The following is a 13,881-nucleotide window of genomic DNA, read 5'->3' on the forward strand; positions in this document are numbered from 1 at the left end:
GTTAATACGGTGAAAGTTGGAAAATATCAGAACTCATTATAGAAAAGTTTTGAGGGCCGATTTTCCTATTTGGCCCCTGCTGGCCACCCAATAGGTGCAGTGTACCTGAGGTGCACTGTGTCTGTGAGGGGAGCAATGCCCACTGTTTTCCTGACCCAGGTCATTTACAGGTCCAGTCATGTTTCCAGGACAGGCTCCCCTCCCTCCCCCCCCCCCCCCCCCCCCCCCCCCCCCCCCCAGCCAAAGGCCTCCACTGGGATGGGGTGGGTGTGGAATGGGCAGAAACAGGAGGGTAGCTGCAAGAGGCCTGCAACTGCGCTTCTGAAGTGCAGCAGCCAGAAGGGCCTGAGGAATGAAGTCTTCTGGGGCGGGGGATTTATACAAAAAACTGGCACTACCTTTTAGTTACTATTCATCTTCAGGCTGCCCCTGGATCCTTTGCAGACTGTCCGGTCTGCAGAGAGTCCCAGTTTAAGCTCCAAAGGCAGGCTTTGGGGCCTAATAGGCTGACGAGGGGAAAAGTGAGGCAGGACGCCAGAAATGCCCCCTCCTGCCTCATTACGCTGGACCTGCACTTATTGCAAGTGCTGCCCCAGTATTGCCCAGAAAGGTAATCCCTGGTCCATGTAGTGGGGGCAGGAACCTGACGCAATGGGTCTCTGCCACCCATTTCCTTTTCGTTGATTGCTCAGTTCCCAAGCACAGTGAAGAGGAAAACCTGTTGTTTGTTTTTAAATGTTTAAAAAAATATTCAACTGTGGGTTTCAGCAGTGACAGAAATTGTACAATTATAGAGCCTGCCATACATCATTGTGGCCAAGTGCTGAAGTAGTGAGTGAGCAGTGATCACACTAGCCAATTTCTACACAATTACGATGATCTTTATGGATTAAAGCGATTCATTAGATTTCATTGCTGATAGACTCCTATGTTCAGAACAATTTATTTTAAATTGAAACTTAGGGACCAATTTTCCCAATGCACACTCCCCAACACAAAGCCTTGCCTGCTGGGAGTGCACTTTGGAAAATTATGGGTGTGCCCCTCCCCGACGATTTCCTGATACGCGCTTGCGACCACAACACACTGCCACGAGCTACATTCAGAAAATGATCTCTTTAATGTTGAATAATTACAACAAAACTGTAACAAATTGGTATTTTTATCCAAATAAAAATGTGAAATATGCTGTTTTCCAGTCGTGTAAGTGTTAACTTCCTATTTGAAATTAATTTCCCTTGCAATTAATCAGCTTTTTTTTTAAACTATTAGGTTGGGGATCGGATTGTCAGCATTAATGGCCAACCCCTGGATGGACTGTCTCATGCAGAAGCTGTTAATCTGTTGAAGAATGCCTACGGAAGCATTATCCTTCAGGTACTGAGATAATGGCACCAACAGCTGCATGCAGCAGATAACTCCCATTCAAAAGCAGTAGCGTATTGCTGGCAAACATTACCACGTCAAAGAGGGGATAAGCATTCTAGTCTGTGTGGATCACACAGGATTTGGCAATGTTTAGATCTGTTGGTATCTAGATATTTCAGTGCCACCCACATGACAATTCTAATGATCATGTGCACACTTATGTGAATTCTAACAAGTGTAATCATGACACTTGAACAATAATGCCTTTTGCCCCTAAGATGCATTTTCTGGCTTTTCTATGATGTCTTATACTTTCCATCAAAAAGTCAGCACAATAGCAGCTGAGTTCTTGCTTTAATGACTGAAACACAAACACAGCAAAGATGACAAATATGGTTGCATTGTTGTGATTTTAATGTACATAGTATGTCTTATAATAAAATAGACTAGAAATGCAAAAAAAATCCCCTGGAATCTCTGTAAAATCCATTATTGATGTTGCATCCTTATTGTTTGCTTGTCAAAGCTGTACAGATAACAACTGCACTTTAAAATGCCAGAAATCATTTCAGCTCCATTAGTTGCAATTGTATTTTTCCTAAAGTTTTAATAGTTATATATTACAATTACCACCAATACAAACATATGCTGGGCTCAAACTAATAACTTTTTAATAAATTAATGTTACTGTCCATGAGCCATTTTTCTGATGCATGTGTGATTTTGTAGCGGAAACAATGGCAAATGCAATTATGGAGCTCCTAGAAATACACACATTATACTACCACTTAAATTTGTGTTTTAATGTTTGTGCCCTCCCAGTAAAGCTTACTCCAAATAAATCAAGAATATGGAGAGTGCCCTTGAATGAGTGTCTTTACAATCATGCATGGAATTTCACACATTATGAACTTTCTATTCCTACCTCCATCCATCCAAATTTCACCTTTCTCTAATGAAAGCACTGACTTTACTGGTTCCATAGCTTCTGGGTACCTTCCAGGACCTCATCCAAGCAGAACGTTCTTCATTTGTGAACTTTGACAGTGAGTGTCAGTGGGTCATTCTTTCAAGAGAAGCATTAGACTGTGCCTGGCTCTGTTTTCACTCAACATTCTGACACGTGCACTCGTAGTAGGAGCCACTGGAAGACCACTTGTAAGAGAACAACAGTGGCTGATTTTATTTCTCCTTTTATAGCCCAAGATCTCTGATGCCAATTGTAACACCTTTACTGCCACCCTGGTTAAGATTAGCTAACTCCGTACTAACCAGGGACGGAATCTCTGCCTTGGTGGTATGCATACTCGGCACTGTACTTTCTCTTCCTAATTGTAGGAGACTCCTTAGGTGTGTAGAATTGTACAGTGAGGCCAATAATGCAGTCGTCTGCATCGGTCATGCTGCTGCGCATCAGGCACTGGTTCTCCGCTTTATGGGGCTCTGAGGTGTACTCAGTGCACATGATAATATAACCCAGAAGTTTCCCTGTGCACCTGTTCTTCACTAGGCTCATGACGCCTGGAATTTTATGTTAATTGTGTGTCTTATTCTTCCTAACAATGGGAGGAAGAAGTGAGTTAGTTGGCTATTTGTGTATCAGTGTCTGCTTGTAAGATTGTAAGATTGGAGCTGGCCCAGTACTTCCTTGATATGCATGTGCGGGTGGGCCTGCAAGGAAAAGCACCATGAGTATTGATGCAGTGGTTGCCTGGGCCTGTGGCATATTTGAGTGTGACAGCTGGATGTTTCAGATGCAGCGTCACAATCAGAGACATCTTCTACATCGGTACAAGTTCTAGCCATTTCCCTTTTGCTGGGCACTCATTCAGCAATTCCAAAAATCTGAATGGGAGCAATGAGGTTGTTAAAGCACATTATGGCTGTATCAATCTGATTCGCCAGCATAGTGAATCCAGACAAAATGAACTGCTGTAGATTGGAAACCAAGGTCTACAGAACCTCAATCAGAAAATTTGTGACCGAAACTCTGCCTGAGTTGTCCAACCAAGGAGAAGTCTCGTTGCAGTTTGGTACAGCGCTGCACAAGTATGGATTGTGGGCGGCAATTCCCCCAAAGCGCTAGGTAAGCTCTCAAATGACTGCATGTAGTGCTGAAGCTGAGCTGCCAAACTGCATTTGTAGGCAAGCCCTGTGAATTCTGAATTCCTGGGCTCAACAAGTGCTGCATCCCTCGAGCTCAACCTCCAGCCAGTAGGTTGCATCTCTTGCAATTCCACCTGTACTCGTTCCTCTTCATGTGTGTTGTATACTTCACTAAGTCTTCTACAAAAAACTAATTGACTACATCCCCTTCCAAAATCTGGAGAGAATGGATCTGGGATGGTGTTTTTACTGTAGGAGTGAGTGACACGGTGCTATAAGGCGCTTAGTTGAGACCGCACATTGAGTTCTGACACTGCTTCCTCTTGAATACAGCATGTTTGCATTAAGCCACCCATTGAAACACAGCTTCACATGGCAAAGAATTATAATGGGCCGGATCTTGCTGTGAAGGAACGCCTTTTGCCGTTCACCTCGCGTAAAGTTGCCGACAGCCTTTTAGCAGGCTTGTCGGCGGAGACTTCCAGTCATCCGCCGTCTGTTTGAATTCGGCGCCCTCTACAGGGGATCTGTGGTGTCTGTGAGCAGGTAATGCAACTGACAAATTGACGAATCCTCAGACGTGCAGACTGCAAAGCAGGTAATAAAAAAAATAGGAAATATAAATTACATTTTAAAACATTGTACAGGAAGCAAAATAAAGATTGGGACATGCACATGGGATTATGGGCGAAACATTAAATAGAAAAACAGAAAAACTTATTTTAATTTTTTTAAATATCTGCAACATTAATTTTCTTCTGAGGGAATGAGACTCCACACTTGTAAAATTAAATTTTCAGCGCCGGAGAGGTTGTTCAGTATATATCACTTATTATGCTATTAAGAACTCAGTTGCTCCTGATCTAACTTTTCCATCTGTCATTAGAGCGAGAATAGTGGGTAATTAGCCCAAGTTCATGCCATAACACTGATCTCTGCAGATTCCATCGGCGAAGACTGCAACAGTGCAGCCTGTGGAGGAGTAAGGTATCACTGACAGCAGCTTCCTGATTACCACATTTAACTGCGCATGTGCGGCGCCAGAAGTTGCTGTCAGTTTTACCCTGTAATAACAGCATCGCCGTTATTAGCACAACAAAATCCTGGCCACAGTTTTGGACTGGAATCCTGCAGTGTGTGTCTGTGTGAGGGAGGACTTAAGTGACTAAATAAGGAGAGAAATAATAAAAATAAAAATTATACTAGCTGTGAGCTCGGGGAAGGCCCGAAACCTCACCCTGCCTTATTCCTTCTATTGCCTCCACACTCAGAAGCTTCAGGACCCTCTCCTCATAAGGAGTCCAGGACCACAACTTGCTTTGAAGCAGCCAAGGTGTGCCATTCTCCTGTAAACAGAACAGGGACAGATGTTGCAATAAGAATTAGGAGAGATGTGTTTAACCTAAATACCCAAAGAAGCAGCCACTTTATGATGGGTGTGTTAACATGCAGGGAACTTGTGTGAGCAGCTACTTGGTATTTGTTACTTGCTACATTTCATGGGCCTCAAAGCAAATGTATTGCAAGGACAGCAATGATGAGTGCTCTGATAAAACAAGGGTATGGCTGTATATTGGAAAGTAGATGAACAGTTGCTAGAGAGCAAGGCACTGTCTTTGTGATGTTGCACCAAGTGATTGAAGTGTTATTAAGGTGCTTTATAAAACAACAGTGTTACATTATGCAAGTTGACAACCTTGCGTAGCTCAGAAAACTTCTTCCTCACCTACTCCCAGGTTCGGGCCACAGATTGAACAGTATTAACTTTCTCAACAACAACTTGCCTTTATATAGCACCTTTAACATAGTAAAACGTCTCGAGGCAAATTACAGGAGCGTTATCAAACAAAATTTGACACCGAGCCACCTAAGAAGATATTAGGGCAGATGATCAAAGGCTTGGTCAAAGAGGTAGGATTTAAGGAGCGTCTTAAAGGAGGAAAGAGAGGTAGATGGGCGGAGAGATTTAGGGAAGGAATTCCAGAGCTTAGGGCCTTGGTGGGTGATGGCATAGCCACCAATGGAGGAGCGATTAAAATCGGGAATGCGCAAGAGGCTAGAATTAGAGGAGCGCAGATATCTCGGAGGGTTGTAGGGCTGGAGGAGGTTTCGAGGCCATTGAGGAGTAAGGCTGCTCTGGCAGCATTGACTATAGAGTGGCTCTCTGTTCCAAAAAGATCCACTCTGCACTATAGCATCTGCTTTGGAGAGAGAGAAGAAAGAGGATGGGAATAGGCAAGGTAGAGAGAGCGAGCGAAATGGTAAGAGGAGAGGGAGATGGGGTGGAAGAAAATTGAGATGGGGGAGGTGGAAAGAGATGGGGACCAGGGTCGAGGAGGAGGGAGGGGGAAAGGGGATGGGAGAGAGGAAGAGAAGGACAGGGGAAGATGGGGAAGATAGATGCAGATGTAACTGAGCGGCTGCAGAACATTCTGAGGGGGGAATGTGAACAGCCAGAGGTCGTGGCCCATATTGGTACCAACGGCATGGGTAGAAAGAGGGATAAGGTCCTGCAGGCAGATTTTAGGGAGTTGGGAAAGAGATTAAAAAGCAGAACCTCAAAGGTAGTAATCTCTGGAATACTCCCGGTGCCATGCGCAAATGAGTATAGAAATAGGAGGATAGAGCAGATGAATGTGTAGCTGGAGAAATGGTGCAGGAGGGAGGGCTTCAGATTCCTGGGATATTGGGACCGGTTCTGGGGGGTGGTGGGACCTGTACAGGCCAGACAGGTTGCACCTCAACAGGGCCGGAACCAATATCCTCGCAGGGAGGTTTGCTAGTGCTGTTGGGAGGGTTTAAACTAATTTGTTGGGGATGGGCACCAGGATGTAACATTAGAAAGGGGGAATAAAGTGCTCAAAGGATTGGGACAGGCAGAGTGCACTAAAATAAGAAATAGTAAGGTATTAGTTGGGGTCCAACTAAGAGAGAATGCAGGATGGTCTAAGATGGGTTTACATATATGTATGTGAACGCACAAAGCATAGTAAACAAGGTAAGTGAGCTGCACAAATAGCCACATGGGAATATGATATTGTGGCAATAACTAAGACCCAGTTCAAAAAAGGGCAGGATTGGGTATGAAATATTCCTGGTTATAAGGTGTTCAGGAAAGATAGGAGGTGGTGTGGCAGTATTGGTTAAGGGGAATGTTACAGTGCTGGAGAGAGAGGATGTCCTGAAGGGGTCATGGACAGAATCTATTTGGCTAGAGTTAAGAAATAATAGTGGTGCCATTACACTACTAGGTGTATTCTATAGACCACCAAATAGTGGGAAAGATATGGAGGAGCAAATTTGCAGAGAAAGTAGAGGTGTGCAAGAACTATAGAGTAGTAATAATGGGGGACTTCAACTATCCTAATATAGACTGGGATTGTAAGAGTGTAAAGGGCAAAGAAGGGGAAGAATTTCTGAAGTGTGTTCAAGAGAACTTTCTTGATCAGTATGTTTCCGACCTGACGAGGGAGGAGGGATTGCTGGATCTGGTTCTGGGGAATGAGGTAGGTCAAGTGGAGCAAGTGTCAGTAGGTGAATATTTAGGGAACAGTGATCATAGTACCATAAGGTTTGGATTAGCTATGGAAAAAGGACAGGGAGCAATCTAGAGTAAGAATGTTTAACTGGGGGAAGGCCAATTTCACTGGGATGAGAACAGATCTGGCCCAGGTAAACTGGAATCAAAGATTGGCAGGCAAAACTCTAGTGGAACAATGGGCTACCTTAAAGAGGAAATAGTTCAAGTACAGTCGAGGTACATTCCCACGAGGGGGAAAGGTAGGGCAACTAAAGTCAGAGCTCCCTGGAATGACGAAACAGATAGCCAATATGATGAAGCAGAAAAAGAGCGCGTATTACAGATGTCAGGTTGCAAATACATCTGAGAATCAGGCTATATACAGAAAGGTCAGAGGAGAAGTGAAAAAGAAAATAAGGGGCAAAGAGAGGGTATGAGAATAGAATGGCAGCCAACATAAAAGGTAATCCAAAAGTCTTCTATAGGCATATAAATAGTAAAAGAGGGTAGTAAGAGGAGGGGTGGGGCCAATTAGGGACCAAAATGGAGACCTACGCATGAAGGCAGAGGGTATGGTTGAGGTACTGAATAAGTACTTTGCATCTGTCTTCACCAAGGAAGAGGATGCTGCCATAGACATAGTGAAGGAGGAGGTAGAGAAGACACTTGATAGTATACAAATTGATAAAGAGGTATTAGAAAGGCTGGCTATACTTAAAGTAGATAAGTCACCAGGAGCGGATGGGATGCATCCTGGGATGCTGAGGGAATTTAGGGCGGAAATCGCGGAGGTACTAGCCATAATATTTCAATCCTCCATAGATACGGGGGTGGTGCCAGAGGACTGGATAATTGCAAATGTTACACCATTGTTCAAAAAAGGGTGTAAAGATGAACCCAGCAACTTAGATAGGTGTGGATTAATTAAGGAAAGCCAGCATGGATTTGTTAAAGGCAAATCGTGTTTAACCAACTTGATCGAGTTTTTTGATGAGGTAACAGAGAGAGTTGATGAGGGTAATGCAGTTGATGTAGTGTACATGGATTTTCAAAAGGCGTTCGACAAGGTGCTACATAATAGGCTTGCCAGCAAAGTTGAAGCCCATGGAATAAAAAGGACAGTAGCAGCATGGATACGGAATTGGCTAAGTGACAGGAAACGGAGAGTAGTGGTGAACGGTTATTTTTCGGACTGGAGGAAGGTATACCGTGGTGTTCCCCAGGGGTTGGCTCTCGGACCACTACTTTTCTTGATGATATATATTAATGACTTGGACGTGGGTGTACAGGGCACAATTTCAATTTGCAGATGACACAAAACTTGGAAGTATAGTGAACAGTGAGGAGAGTGATAGACTTCAGGAAGACAAACAGGCTGGTGAAATGGGTGGACACGTGGCAGATGAAATTTAACGCAGAAAAGTGGCATAGTGGTTAGCACTGTTGCCTCACAGTGCCAGAGACCCGGGTTCGAATCCAGCCTCGGGTGACTGTCTGTGTGGAGTTTGCACATTCTCCCTGTGTTTGCGTGGGTTTCCTCCCACAGTCCAAAGATGTGCGGGTTAGGTTGATTGGCTATGATAAAAAAAATTGACCCTTAGTGTTAGGGGGATTAAATACGTGGGGTTACGGGGATAGGGTGGGATATGTGTTGGTGTAGGGGTTACGGGGATCGGGTGGGATATGTGTCGGTGCAGGCTCGATGGGCCGCAATGGCCTCTATCTGCACTGTGGGGTTTCTGTGATTCTGTGATTCTGTGAAAAGTGTGAAGTGATACATTTTGGTGGAAAGAATAAGGAGGACATATAAACTAAACGGTGTAATCCTAAAGGGGGTGCACGAACAGAGACACCTGGGGGTATATGTGCTCAAATCATTGAAGGTGGCAGGACAGGTTGAGAAAGCAGTTAAAAAGGCTTACAGGATCCTGGGCTTCATAAATAGAGGGGTACAGTACAAAAGTGTGGAAATTATAATGAACCTGTATAAAACAACTGGAGTACTGTGTTCAATTCTGGGCACCACACTTTAGGAAGGATGTGAAGGCCTTAGAGAAGGTGCAGAAAAGATTTACGAGAATGATTCCAGGAATGAGGGACTTCAGTTACGTTGATAGACTGGAGAAGCTGGGGTTGTTCTCCTTTGAGATTGAGGTGTTCAAAATCATGAAGGGTCTGGACAGAGTAGATAAAGAGAAACTGTTCCCATTGGCAGAAGGGTCAAGAACCAGAGGACACAGATTTAAGGTGATTGGCCAAAGAACCAAAGGCGACGTAAGAAAAAACTTTTTTACGCAGCGAGTGGTTAAAATCTGGAATGCACTGCCTGAAAGGGTGGTGGAGGCAGACTCAATCTTATCATTCAAAAGGGAGTTGGATAAGTGTCTGAAGGAAAAAAATTTGCAGGGCTACGGGGAAAGGGCAGGGGAGTGGGACTAACTGAAAGTCGGCACGGGCTCGAAGGGCCAAATGGCCGCCTTCCGTGCTGTAACCATTCTATGATTCTATGGAAAATGGTACATAGCTCACCTTAGCTCATCCATCCATAAAGGCTGTATAACTCCCGTCACAAGGTCATTTATATTTTGATCACTGTGCGAAGAACACCTCCTTTCCACTGCTGCCATATTGTTCTCCCCAGCACTACCAGTGTATTATCCAACTGAACATTGCCATTCTTACCAAAGAATCAACTAGCATTAAACTTTAGCCAGCATTTGGACAGCGCTAAGCAGAGCTTTCACATGTGGAATCTTGCATGCACAGAACTTTTCCCTTGCTACAGAGTGGTGTGCCAGCCTCATGGTCCTCCAAGCAGGGACCAGGTTCAAATTGATATCCATGGTGTAACACCCTTAACATTGCTTAATGAGTAAGAAAAACACTAGTGGGAAAAAGATACATTTTGCACATTACTGAAACTCTTGGTGAAGAAGGAGCCCAATGATATCAGTATTACCATAAGGTTACATGAGCAAAGCTGCAGAGAAGCCTAAATGTAATGTTTCCACAGGTCTTTAGAGTAAAGCTACAGTCTTGCGTTTTACAGGACTTTAATCAGAAGTGTTTGTGCAGCATTTAAAAATTTTCTACAATTGTTCTGAAGTGTATGTATTGCATAGATAATCCACAGTAGCTTGTCATTAGTTAACGACATGTATTTGTTATCAGCTTTTTAGCCATATCCTAAACCAGAAGGTCAGATAATTGCATTCATTCATGCAAATGACAAGAATGTAGGTTGATTATCTGCCTGTCTTCAATAGGATGTTAAGAGTTTAAAAATGCTGTTTGTTAACTAAAGATTAAGGTCTCTAGGGAGCAATTACCACCCTCTAAACCCAGTGTCTGAAGCTTGCTTGCTCATTGCATAATTTAATCTGTTTGTATGGCAGGTGTAGTAACGAGATAAGGAAAGGCTGAGGGTGTTTGTTGACTGTGTTGTGTACAAACCACAACAGATCTGCTAATAGGGACTGCTTCACCCATTGGGATGCATTTTTACCCTTTACATACTAATTTTTTTCTTGCAGTCTATTGCACAGCCAGCCTCTTGGGGTTCATATTTCAGGAATCAAAACTTAAAGAAAGCAAAATAAAAATATTTCTCAGTTAACCCCCTCAATGTTAATTGCATTCATATGAATCTGTTACAATTTGTGTTAATATTTGATTTCCATATTTTGCTTGTATAATTTTAACAAAACTGCACAAAATATAATACATAAACCCTGTGGAATAATTGCTGATATCAATTCAGGAAGACCAATGCCATTGTTTTCAGCACTTGCCATAAACTGCTCCTGACTTTCTCCCTCCTCTTGGTCTCTCTCCCTCCTCCTGGTCTCTTGTTCAGTCTGAACCAGACTAGGTGAAACTTTGCCATCCTGTTCAAATCCCACAAGACTCCATCATCAAGACTGCTTACTTCAATCTTGGCAAAATTGCCCACTTTTGCCCCTACCTTAAGCCCTTTTTAAAAATTTGTTCATGGGATGTAGGCATCGCTGGCAAATCCAGCATTTATTGCCCATCCCTAATTGACCTTGAGAAGGTGGTGGTGAGCCGCCTTCTTGAACCATTGCAGTCCGTGCGGTGAAGATACTCCCACAGTGCTGTTAGGGAGGGAGTTCCAGGATTTTGACCCAGTGATAATGAAGGAGCGGCAATATATTTCCAAGATCAGGATGGTATGTGACTTGGCGGTGATAGTATTCCCATGCACCTGCTGCCCTTGTCCTTCTAGGTGGTGGAGGTCACGGGTTTGGGAGGTGCTGTCGAAGAAGCCTTGGCGAGTTGCTACAGTGCCTCTTGTAGATGGTACATCCTGCAGCCACGGTGCGCCAATGCTGGAGGGAGTGAATGTTTAAGAGGGTGGATGGGGTGCCAGTCAAGTGGGCTGCTTTGTCTTGGATGGTGTCGAGCTTCTTGAGTGTTGTGGGAGCTGAGCTCATCCAGGCAAGTGGAGAGTATTCCATCACACTCCTGACTTGTGCCTTGTAGACGGTGGAAAGACTTTGGGGAGTCAGGAGGTGAGTCACTTGCCACAGAATACCCAGCCTTTGACCTGTTCTTGTAGCCACAGTATTTATGTGGCTGGTCCTGGTCAGTGGTGACCCCCAGGATGTTGATGGTGAAGAATTTGGCGATGGTAATGCCATTGAATGTCATGGGGCGGTGGTTAGACTCTCTCTTGTTGGAGATAGTCATTGCATGGCACTTGTGTGGTGCGAATTTTACTTGCCACTTATCAGCCCAAACCTGAATGTCGTCCAGGTCTTGTTGCACGCTGGCATAGACTGCATCATTATCTGAGGAGCTGCGATTGTAACTGAACACTGCAATCATCAGCGAACATCCCCACTTCTGACCTTATGTTGGAGGGAAGGTCATTGATGAAGCAGCTGAAGATTGTTGGGCCTAGGACACTGCCCTGAGGAACTCTTGCAGCAATGTCCTGGGGCTGAGATGATTGGCCTGCAACAACCACAACCATCTTCCTTTGCGCTAGGTATGACTCCAGCCAGTGGAGAGTTTTCCACCCTGATTCCCATTGACTTCAATTTTACTAGGGCTCCTTGATGCCACACTCGGTCAAATGCTGCCTTGATGTCAAGAGCAGTCACTCTCACCTCACCTTTGGAACGCAGCTCTTTTGTTTGGACCAAGGCTGTAATGAGGTCTGGAGCCGAGTGGTCGTGGTGCAACCCAAACTGAGCATCGGAGAGCAGATTATTGGCGAGTAAGTGCCATTTGATAACACTGTTGATAACATCTTCCACCATGAGACCAGAGCGAAAGATGCAGCAACTCAACAGAGACAGAATTCGAGAGTGACGTCAGAGTATGAAAAGTGACGTCGGCACAAGGGAAGGAGCTGATTGGTGAGTGTTATTTTTTAAGTTTTAAGTTTATTTCTGCTTAGTTCTTAGTCTATTAAATAGAGGCACGGCAGCTCAGTCCCGTGGAGTGCACATCATGTGCCATGTGGGATGTCCTGGACGCTTTGCGTAGCCTGGACGACCACATGTTCAGGAAGTGTCGCCAGCTACAGCAGCTCAAGATCCGTATTTCAGGGCTTAAGCAGCGGCTGGAGTCACTACGGTGCATCCACGAGGCTGAGAGTTACGTGGATAGTACATTTCTGGAGGTGGTCACCCCGCAGCATGAGTATGCAGGCAGAGAGAGAATGGGTGGCCGACAGACAGAAGAGGAGGACCGGGCAGGTAGTGCAGGAGTCCCAGAGTGCATCTCGCTCTCCAACCAGTATTCTGTTCTGAGTACTGGTGGGGGCGAAGGGTCTGCTGGGGAGTGCAGCCAGAGACCAGTCCAAGGCACTACTGGTGGCTCAGCTGCACGGGAGGAGGGGAGGAAAAAGAGTGGAAGAGCAAAAGTGGTAGGGGATTCGATAGTTAGGGGACCAGATAGGCTTTTCTGCAGCCGCAGATGTGATTCCAGGATGGTATGTTGCCTCCCTGGCGCCAGGGTCAAGGATGTCACTGAGCGGGGGGAGTGTGAACAGCCAGAGGTCGTTGTCCATATCGGTACCAACGACATACTCAAAAAGAGGGATGAGGTTCTGTAGGCAGAGTTTAGGGAGCTAAGAGAGAGATTAAAAAGCAGGACCTCAAAGGTAGTAATCTCCGGATTACTCACGGTGCCACGTGCTAGTGAGTACAGGAATAGGAGGATAGAACAGATGAATGCGTGGCTGGAGAGATGGTGCAGGAGGGAGGGCTTTAGATTCCTGAGGCATTGGGATTGTTTCTGGGGAAGGTGGGACCTGTACAATCGGACGGGTTACACCTCAACAGAGCCGGAGCCAATATTCTTGCGGGGAGGTTTGCTAGTGCTGTTGGGGAGTATTTAAACTAGCTTGCCAGGGTGATGGGCACCAGCATATAGGAGTAGAAAAGAGGAATAAGGTGCATGAAAGAGTGAGTGTGTTTGTGTTGCATAGTACTAGAGAAGGAAGTAGTACTGGAGGCAGAAGTAGTACCATATTAGCTAGGAGCAGACTAAGAAAAACTACTAAAAATTCAAAAATGGGTTTAGAATGCGTGTACGTAAACACGCAAAGTGTGGTGAATAAGGTTGGTGAGCTACAAGCACAATTAGCTATGTGGCAATAACGGATAAGTGGCTTAAAAACGGTGAGGAGTGGGCACTTAATATTCAAGGGTACAAGGTGTTCAGAAAAGATGGGGAAGGAAAAAAGGAAGGTGGGGTGGCAGTGCTGATTAAGGAAGACGTAGTGTTGGAAAGGGAGGATATTCTTGAGGGGACAAGAACAGAATCTATTTGGTTAGAGTTGAGCAAAAAGGGTATGATCACACTATTGGGGGTATTCTATAGGCCTCCAAATAGTGAGAGGGAGGTAGAGGAGC

General features: G+C 44.8%; 1 protein-coding gene across 7 annotated transcripts in view; it reads left to right on the forward strand.

Moving 5' to 3' along the window:
- Window positions 1–13,881, forward strand: part of patj (PATJ crumbs cell polarity complex component) — a 471,326-nt gene that overhangs the window by 424,967 nt on the left and 32,478 nt on the right. For all 7 annotated transcript variants that reach the window (XM_085982870.1, XM_085982876.1, XM_085982869.1 and 4 more), the window contains one exon: window positions 1,273–1,377. In XM_085982870.1, the coding sequence (XP_085838996.1) occupies window positions 1,273–1,377 (105 nt within the window). The remainder of the gene's footprint in view (window positions 1–1,272; window positions 1,378–13,881) is intronic.

The sequence above is a fragment of the Somniosus microcephalus genome, chromosome 3 (genome assembly GCF_052327205.1).
Source record: "Somniosus microcephalus isolate GS21.2 chromosome 3, FLI_Smic_1.0, whole genome shotgun sequence".
Lineage (NCBI taxonomy): Eukaryota > Metazoa > Chordata > Chondrichthyes > Squaliformes > Somniosidae > Somniosus > Somniosus microcephalus.